This window comes from Ammospiza caudacuta, chromosome 11 (genome assembly GCF_027887145.1).
Source record: "Ammospiza caudacuta isolate bAmmCau1 chromosome 11, bAmmCau1.pri, whole genome shotgun sequence".
Classification (NCBI taxonomy): Eukaryota; Metazoa; Chordata; class Aves; order Passeriformes; family Passerellidae; genus Ammospiza; species Ammospiza caudacuta.
In genome coordinates, this window is record NC_080603.1 from 23,823,348 (window position 1) to 23,833,344 (window position 9,997).

Here is a 9,997-nt window from a genome sequence, read left to right on the forward strand (position 1 = left end):
ACTATTGCTTTGTTTCCACTAACAGATTTTCTACCATTACCTTCTGGAGATCAACATTAGAATCATTGTTCTTAATTACAGCTGTTTGAGCTTGCTAATAGCAGATGTTATTAATGTTTTTATTAACCACTGAAGCTGCAAGTTAGGACAACACTTTGCAGTTGCACGCTGGTTTGTGGTGAGAACCCCTACCCAAATGGCACCAAAGCTTTAGAGGATGAATTGATGCCTGGGTTTATTTTGGAGGGAAGTTGCTAAGCACTTTCTAATTTGTTTTTATTTTTTTCTATTTTCGGTTACTGTTGTAAAATAAACTTCTTAGTTGAAGTTCCAATGTTTGCTAATGTTCATTTGAAAGACATTCAAATAATGGAGACAGTGGGTTCCCATTTGTAGCATTTCTGTAAGATACACAGTGTAGCATATCTGTAACATATGTTCTAAAGGATATGTTCTGTTTTGATGAGCTAACTGAAGACTAAAGATATCTTAGATATTTATCCTTTGGCTTTTGTCTTAAAGTTTTATTATTTTTATACAGAAATCTCACTGGCTAATTTTTAATCTGTCTTCTGATTGTACTGTTCTTAGGCAATGTAAAAAGTAGGGATACATAAATGTGGTTTGATAATGGCTTAAAGTGTACTAGAAAATGTGGACTTAGGGGTCTTGTTTAGACCTGTGGTTAATCAGTGTTACATGCATGAGAATTTCATGGCTGCTTTAATTTTGCTTTATTAGACAGCTTTCAGGAGAGCTTCTGCAGCTAGTGTTTGTGTCCAGCTCAGCCAGAATCACTGCCAGGTGCCAGGAGCCCAGAGCAGACCCCAGTAAGGCACATCTGCTCCTGTTCATCTGGTATGTAACATTCCCTGTGGGTTTGGGAGAGCCACAGATAATGAGTTATGCTTCAAATATTTATAAGTGCAACAGCTTAGAGTGTGGGCCTTATGCATATTGAAAGTTTTTTTTCTTCTTCAGTGATTTTGGCAATTAACTGGAACTTAAAAGCAGACATAGCTATACCATCCTCTCCTGATAGAAGTGCACTTGTACAGGAGTGTTTGCCAATGTAGCTGTGTCAATAATTTTTTTTTTTAAATCACACTTGTGTGTGAAAGTAGGCTGAAAATTTTCCAAGTGCAGCTGAAGTCTACTTGGGAAGCTTATGAATTTTCTCCAAAAAGCAATATAATACTTAGAGTCCTCCAGAACCATTATATGTATTGGCCATTTGCTGTTCAGATAGGTGAGGTTTTCCCAGGCTTATACTGCCATTTCCCATGGCTTTCTCACATGTTAGTACCCTGTACCCTCTTGCAAAAGAAGAAGTATTAAAGATTGAAGTGTATTTTAACACTTGTTCCCACAGGATATGTCTACAAGAAATCTTTCTTATTCTCTTTATTTCCTGGGATTTTGCTTTCTGTATTCAGACTTGTGGTGTTGCAGGCTACCCCTCAGAGTAATGTTTGCAGTATTTCAGCTTCTGTAGGAATAGGTCAGAAGGGAGATACATTCCATGGCTTTTTCCCTTCCTTTTTCTCCACCTCTCTCCATCCTACCCTACTCCTTAATGCAAACTGCAGCATTAGCTCAGGGCAAGGCCCTTTTGCAGAGCACTGGGCTGAAGGTGTCTGTCAAGATTTCATCTGATAGAACAGAACTGTGACACTTGTCTCAGCTTCAGGGTTTGTTTAGGGTTTTAAAGAATGATCAGAAGGGGTGTGCAGCCTCCCTGATCCATCTGGCTTGTATCAGCATCCCTGCTTTGCAGCAGGAGCAGGGCACTCCCCTGAGGAGGCTTGGCTGCCTCCACTGACTCAAAGTGCCAGTTTTGGCTCACCGGGGAGAGTCTGAAGGGGTTTTAAACAGGCTGCATTATAAATCCATTCTTTACCCATTAACCCATCATTTTATTTTCCAGAAATTGAGTTCTTGATGGAGGGTAATGCCTTTGCTAGATTTTTGTCAATGAGACATTTCAAATACAAGATTTGAGTCCTGCAAGCATCCATTTCCTCATATTTTTCCTGTGAAAGCAGGCATTTACCCCCTGACTTCCACCTGTGCTTTGTCCAAAAAGGAATCCAGCCTTTTGGATAGAACAGATTGAATTCCTTTGTGACTGCAGATGTGGCAGGAACAGGAAAGGATTAAAGGGTGAAACCAACTGTTTGGGCAGATCTGTCATAGCTTTTGCATCATTTCTGTATCTTGAAGTGGAAGGAAATATTCAGGTACAAAACCACTGAAGTGTAATTGGAATGGAAGTTCAGTGTGAGACTGGGCTGGGTGTGCTGTGTCACTGCCTGGCATGGCAGCTACAACTGATGCCAGTTCCAGATGGATGTTCTCATTCTAATACCACAATATCGATGCAGAAACTTCCACCTCAAGAGCTCCACAGATTTCTTACACAGTGACAAATCTACAGCTCTGAGTGATCAAAGCATTCAGTGACAGCTGTGTTGAGTCCTGGTTTTGCAAATAATTAGACATCCCCATAATTTATAACATGAGTAGTTCTGATTGTGCTGAGACTGCTCATATTAATCTCAGCATGTATAAAGGCTTGCAGGGTTATTTTCTCACCAGTATTGTATAGAGATGTCCTGTTAGCATATCCTTAGAAATATATTTGTCATCATTAACCAGGTATTTCCTCATTGATTGTTCTAGGCTGCAGATAATGACTGTGCAAAACAATCAGTCTAGGGTAGTTTTTTAATATGCACCTGAATTAGTTTATTAGAGATGGAGAGAAGCTAATATTTTAGTATTTTGTTTTAAATACCCTGTTCCTATTCAATGCTGAGTTGAACAGGTATGAGCAGAGCTATCAAGGAATAATTTCACTGTAAGGTGTTAATTGCTCATAGTGAATTAATTTTCAAGTCACTCTTGCATAGCGAGCTGTAGTTTCAGACAGGAAATGCTGTAAGGAGAAAGAAATTTTAAATTCATTTAATGCTTAGTTCATTTAAGATGAGCCTAAATTAAATTAATTTTTTAAAAAGTTGCCTTTAGTCATGAGAGGTTATTTAGACCTGAAAGGTTCTGTGTAGTTACAAACCTGGATGGCTTTGCAAATGGTGACAATTGAAAAAGAGCCAGTAGTGACACTCCAGTGCAGCTGTGTGGGTTTTTCAGGAAGCTGTCCCTGGCCTGAGCTGATGGAGTCAGGGCCTGGGACCCAGACTGAGCACCAAGGCAGTGAGCACACAGTTCCTAATCCATGAGAATCAGCCTGGTTTGTTTTTACCATCTTCATCTCCTGGGAAATCTGACATTTCCTTCCCCACTTCTGAAAGTGGCATTTTGCTCTCCTGGGTGTCAGCTCTGGGGCTGGGGAGTTTTGTGTCCTGCCTTACCCCTGGCTCTCAAGGTCAGCACTTCACTTGTGCTCCATCCCAAGCTGCTGTGCATGTTTGTGTAACCCCTGCATTAAAACACACACCTGCTCATTCACTTGAAGGTTGCATAGTATTTTCTAATCTCTTACAGCAAAGTGGAAGGGAAAAAGCAAAGTTCAGAGATATGAATGTGCTGGTAATTGCAGGTATATGGAATAAGCTCATAGTCCAGCTTTTGTAGCCATGGATTTAACTTTTCTGAAGCACAGTTCTGGGAGCCAGTGTAATGAACAGATTTCAAGGTAATTTTTTTTACATTTCCAGCAAGTATTCCTGTTAAATTATCCAAATAACTCTGTAGAGTAAGGAGCTAGAAAAACAAGATTTTAAAGGATTTTTTTTTCCATCTAGAAGTCATTGTAACTTGAGCACAGTTGTGCATTTGTAGAATTGTGATGATAAACTCTGTTTAAGTGCAATACATAACACTGAAGGAGCATTTAATTGTGTTTATGAAGCACTGCTTGGGTACATGGGGTTGTTGACAGGCTTGTGGTGTTGCTGGGTAATAATCAGGGTATCTCTGCTGATTATGGGATTAGGCTTGAAGCACAAATGTCTGATTTGTGAGGTAGATCTGCTTTGTGAGTGAAGCCTGGGCAGCCTGTGGAGGGCTTGTAGTGTCCTCCACTACCCAGCCAGCATGCTTCCATCCTCTGGCAACTTCTGCAAATTCAATTTTGGAAAGAACAATGAGGGATTCTGCACACCCAACTTCCTTTCCAAGTAGTCTTTGTGTTATAGAATGCACAGGCCAGTACTGATGTGTGTAAAGATGAAGGGTTTTAGCATTGAGTGCCAAATACTCTGTTCAGAGTTGAAAACACATAGAATATCTCATTAAAATCAATGTTGACTTGTAAGAGATTCTTTAAATGAGAAAAGTACAGAAGTCTGCCATAAAGGGTTAACACTTTAGCTGCTGTTAGCATTAATATCCATACTGTAAGGTATTTGAATGGTGTAAAGCCATTAGCTGCTGGCACAGCACAAGAAGTGATGTACAGAGATGTAGCAGTGTTATCTGTAGTTCTTTTATTTCAGATATTTCCATGTTCCTGGCACAGCTTCTGTCCTCTCTGGCAGTGAAACTGTCACCCTGTTCTAGAGAGGGATGGTTCAGGCACCAGTGTTGGGACTGCCCAGAAGCACCAGGTTAAAAAAAATGCAGAGGAAAAGACACAACTGCTGGGAAGGCAGTAGGATGGAGATCACTGCACAGCTGGTGTCTCCCTCCATGAATGCCAGGGATAAAAGTGGGCTGGCAAACAGAGTTACCATAAATATGTTTTAAAACTGTCCCTTGGCAGGCTCAGGCACCATGGCTGGATGTTGCTGGAGACCTGCAGTGCCACTGTTGCCTCCTCAATGGAGGTGACAGCCTAAAAGTTGATGCTCTTTGGCACTTTTCCACAAAAAGTAAGAAAGAATAAATTTGACCAGTATTACAGCTAGTAACATCAATCCATTTATATTTGCTTTGGCTGCATGTTGCGGGTTCCCTGTAAAAAATGTTGAAAACTTCGAGTGGCTTGAGGAGCACTGAGCAGCTGCAGGAATTCTGGCACGTTAGGGCAGATGGGGTTGTGTAAACTTTAATTAGGCCTTGGGAAGCTGAACCACACTGATAAATAAAGCATGTCAGCAGCCTCACCCAACTGGTTGCAGTTCCAGTTCTGTGCATGTTAGGGATCCAGAAGGGTGAGACTTACCATGCAAAACACACCTGAAATGAACTTGAAAATAGCTTTTCCTTCATCTGGTGTTGAACGAACTTTAAAAGAGGAATTTCCCCCTGCCTGCTGAGTCTGTAGGAATTAGTTATTTCATGATTCTGAAATGCCTGGTGCATTCCTATAGTTGATGTATTTGCTGATTTTTAAATGGAATTGGGTTTTGTAAATATTGTGTCGGCCCCATTTCAGTGGGTGTCCAGTCTCTATAAAACCTGAAGAAATGCTGTGTCCAACCCTGTGTTTAGCCATGGTTTATCCTGTAGCGTCTCCAGCACTAACTAACAGCAATTACAGTTTGAGGGAGCAGGGAGAGACTGCTTAGGGCTGTTTTTCCAGGTAACATTGCATGTGTTTTCCTACTTTTAACATGGAAATAGAATTTCCTCCAAGTACATTTTCCAGCATAAAAAATGAAATAATTTGTGGTGCCAAACACTTCAAACTGTATTGCTAAGCATTGCCTCCTCTTATTGCACTAGTTTTAAAATTCAGTTTTTGATCATTTACTGTCCTTTTGATGGCCTTTTAACCAGGATTTCCCCCAAAACCATTTTCTACTGCTGAAAAATGCTTGTCTCCGTTTGATTACATCACAGAAATCTCAAAGAAATTTACCACAGCTTGTGGGTGAAAGAAGCACTATGTGGGGTGAAATAATAAATCAAAATAATCAGATTTGGTATGTTTCAGAAATCAAAAATTAATTTATGATCAAGATGTTATTGTGTATTCTTATGGAGTGAAATACTGGAATATTCTTTTATAAGAAAATTTAACCCATGTAGCATTAAATTCTGTAATTAAATCTATCTCTATTATTGATATATAATAAAATAAATTATTACCCAAAATTTAAATTTTACAATTGAAGAGCACACAATGAGCTATGTAAAAGTATGATCTTCACTTTGTGAATCATTTTTTAAGAAGCACTTTCCTATTACCAACTAGCATGTGAATGAATTTTAGATTCTCTCATTTATGATCTGTAAAAGTGACATTTCTTCAATCTGTCTGTTAATGGGTGAATCCATCCTACAAATGCTGAAACAAAGCACCTTATACTATGCTGCTTAAACTTGCTTGTAATTGCACCTTTTGTTATCTGCAGAGTTTTCTTAATGAGTATTCTTGTGTGAAATCATTGTTCCCTGGGGGTCTGGGGGACAGTTAACCAACCTACAGCATCATTTACTTAGTTTCTCTTTCAATACAACATTGTATTGTGAGTTTAGTGCTTCAGAAATAAATGCTAATTTCATTTGTCTGCTTTGGTTGTGTATCATTTATTTATCTTATCCAAAATCAAATCAAGTCCATTGTAAAACTCTAAGAATTTGAAAATTGAGAGTATTTTTTCTAGAAGCCTAATGCTTTCCCTGCTGAAGTAGTCCCACTTCATATTTAACTATTTTAAAGTATTTTTTGCTTCAAAATAAGCTATATTTTAATTTGAAACATTCTTTAACCTTGGGCATGCAGTTATGTATAGCAGCTAACCTTGATGCTTGTTGCTTTAATTATTTAATTATTAATATGTTAATGTATCTTAGAGGAGCAGCAGCAAAGAAACAATGAAACAGCACCTCTTCTGAGGCTGTGGAAGTTGCACATCTTGCACTGGTTTTGTACTATAAAAATTTCTATTCCTGTAGGAGTCATAACTTTAACTAAAACAAGTTATTTCTTGTTAAACAGACAGCAACCCTTACCTTCCATCCAGCTGGCAAAAATCCACATTTTAACAACAAAATACACTTCAAAAAGTCATTTGAACCTTAGGTCAGCATCTGTATGTAACTCCAGCCTTCAAGACGTTATTGCATTTTGTACTGTAAAACCTGAGATAATTCCATTTAAAGGAAGTGCAGAATTGTAGTCAGAAAAATGACTGAAAACTTGTCTTGTATAAACAGTGTCTTTTTAATCATGTAATTTGAAGTTGAATTCCCTGGCCTGGCAGTGCTTGCAGTGCAATATTCACTGGAGTATTGCTGGACACTGGGTGGAGAGAAGCTCTGGAGATGTTTCCTTGTGTTGTCTGCAAGGACCTGGCCCCCCAACAGCAGAGTTCTGCCTCTTTGCAGCCCTTTCAGCATCGTTAACAGATGACAATTACTGTGCCTGGCTTATCAGCTGCCTTTGTGCTTTCATTGTTGAACGGCATAAAGCAGAATTTCCAGCTGACAAAGGGGTCTGTGCTCCAGCCCTCCTCTGTCAGCTCCACATGGTGGCACCGGCACCAGTAGGCTGCTGCCAGGAGGAAGCTGTTGATGAAGCACAGCCAGGGCACGTTCATCTCCACGTAGGCTGGGATCTGCACACCCAGGAGCACAACCACCACCTGCAGAGCCACAAACGGTGCCCAAGTGCCAAGGAAACACAGGAGGAGCCTGCTCAGGAGCTGCCACTTACAGCAAGTGCTGTTGTTGTTGTGCGTGTAGGGGAACATGAGCACAGGCTGGCTGGACAAGGAGAGGAGCCTGGCAGACAGCAGCATGGTTGTCACCTCCTTCCAGCGAGCCAGGAGAGCCGTGCCCAGCAGCAGCACCATGGCCCACGACACCGAGGAGTTCTGCCAGCTGCCAGAGACAGGGCACTGGGAAGGGGAAACACTGTTCTGCATCTGCAGCTCTTCAGAGACAGCAGGAACGTGGAGAGTGCAAAAAAACCCAGCAATCCATATAACCACCACGGCAAATCCATAAAGCAACTTCCGAGCTCTTGTAGGGAGCTGGGATGTGTGGGAGACGGTGCTGTAATAATCCAGAGCAGCCAGCAGGTACACTGGGAAGGGCACAAGGCCGTAGGTCAGGGAGCAGATCTGGGTGAGGAGGCAGATGTGGTACTCCGTGAACCGCACGCCCCACAGTGCAAAGTCCTCAAAACAGAAAATGAAACACAGGCTCAGCAGCAGTGTGAAATCGAGAAGTGCCACTGAAACGCAGAAGTATCCCATAAAACTGACTTTCACAGGTTTTGCCTTAATTTGCAACATGAAGAAATCAAGGAAGACTTTTCCAAGCATAATCAGGACCAGCATGTAGCTGATTTCAAGACGTTGGCTGGTGTGGGTGTGGTGGTACTGACCAGAGCCATTTTCACAGAGCCTGGCAGCCATCCTCCAGTGGTGAAAACAGCAGAAATAAATGTCACAGGGCACAGTGCTTCATCTCTGAGAAGAAAAAAAACAACATTTGTAGAATTTTACTTCTGTGTAGCTCTACAAATTAGATCCATCATAGCAACTATCCAATTTGTCTGAATTTTTCAGTTTCCTGAATGAAGAGTAAAGAGCCTCGCTAACTCATCATTAAATTATCAACAACTGCCTAAATTTTGTTTTCTTTGAATTACATTACTGAGAGATCAACATAATTTACTTTGTAGCTAATGACCCAAGGAAAGGTTTAGGAAAAAAGGTTGACTATGTTCCTTTCCTTTCAAAGGCATGGAGAGGTCTTTCTGTCCAGCTGGCCAGAGGGATGGAGGTCTCAGAGCTCCTGCATATTCTGAAAAAATTACAGGACAGAAACTGGACAAGACACTACAGGAGATGCTGCAGCACAGCCTCATTATGCACAGTTCATTATGCTCATACAGTCTTTAGCAAATCAAGACTGCAGAAATATCTTGAAAAGCATCAAGAATCACCTCCTTTTTTTGGTGGAAGAATCCTGGAACTCGGAGGCAATCCAAAGCACAAGGGCTTCATTATTGAATTGGGCTTTTTTGTTCATCTCTAAGTACTACAATGACAGAGACCTCAGAGCAGCTGGTTTTCCCTTCAGACCTCCACAAGTTTCTTTATGATAACTCTTTTCCAAATATTAATTCCTAAGGAAAACGAACACAGGGTGGCTCTGTGTATGTCAGCAAGACAGCATGGACAGTTTAATCTGATTTCTTCTCTCTTTCCTTAAAGAAGCCGGGTGGTGTCTGTGCTCCCAGTGAGAGCAAAGAAGAGGTGAGGAGCCGAGGCAGCTGTAAAAAGGAACGGACTCGGGCTCTGTGTTAACAGCGAATTGTTTCCATTTAAGCAGACACCTTGTGTTAGTGCACGTTTGAGTTCGAGTGTCCTGAGAGCAGAGTTAGAGCAGCTACAAGTCCTTGGCAGCACAACCTGAGAAGCATCCATGGAGTTTGTTTACAAGCCTACCTGGGCTGGCCGCTTCACTCTTCATCTGCTCAAGTGCATCCTCTGAAACCTGATCTGTCTTTGCGGCACGGCTTAATTCCGGTGTTTTGTCTTCATGTGCTGGATGCTGCACTCGGGCACGCGGAGAGGAGGGAGCCTGCACGCAAACAGGGTCCCGATCAGTAAGACAATAATTAATACTACTAATACTAATACTAATAATAGTAAGGCGGCCTCACCTGTCCGGGGCCGTGCGGGCACAGCCCCATCCCGCGCACTGAGACCCCGCGGCTGCCGGCGCCGCCCGCTCCCCGTCCCGGCCGCTCCCGGCGGGGCTCCCGGCGGGTTCCTGCTCCGCTCCGGAGCCGCAGGCAGGGACGGAGGGAGGGAGGGAGGGAGGCGGCCCCGGGGGCTCCGAGGGGACTCTCGGGCTGTCCCCGCCCGGCCCCGGCCCCACCTGCGGCCGCCGCTCCGCGCTCCCGCCCGCGGGGCCGCCGCCTCCGCCCGCCCCAGCGCGGGCACCGGGCGGGAGCGGGGAGCGGCGGTGCGGGCTCGTGTGGGGAGAACGGGGCACAACACGGGTAACACGCAACATGTATAGCACATACAGCGCACGGAACTGGTGGCTGTGTACAGTTAGGACTGTTGCACGTACTGGAGTATAGTAAAATGTTTACAGCCGACAGAGGTATTGCAACTTCTGAGCA

At 42.7% G+C, this 9,997-nt stretch overlaps 1 protein-coding gene across 1 annotated transcript; it reads right to left on the reverse strand.

The window, feature by feature from the left end:
* Positions 1 to 6,626: 6,626 nt before the first annotated feature.
* GPR160 (G protein-coupled receptor 160) lies at positions 6,627 to 9,742 on the reverse strand. Its single transcript, XM_058812553.1, has 3 exons — positions 9,530 to 9,742; positions 9,312 to 9,447; positions 6,627 to 8,327 (listed from the first exon to the last, which is right to left on the reverse strand). Exon 3 carries the CDS (start codon positions 8,271 to 8,273, stop codon positions 7,254 to 7,256), a length of 1,020 nt encoding a protein of 339 aa, XP_058668536.1. The 5' UTR covers positions 8,274 to 8,327; positions 9,312 to 9,447; positions 9,530 to 9,742; the 3' UTR covers positions 6,627 to 7,253.
* Between the last annotated feature and the right edge of the window lie 255 nt (positions 9,743 to 9,997).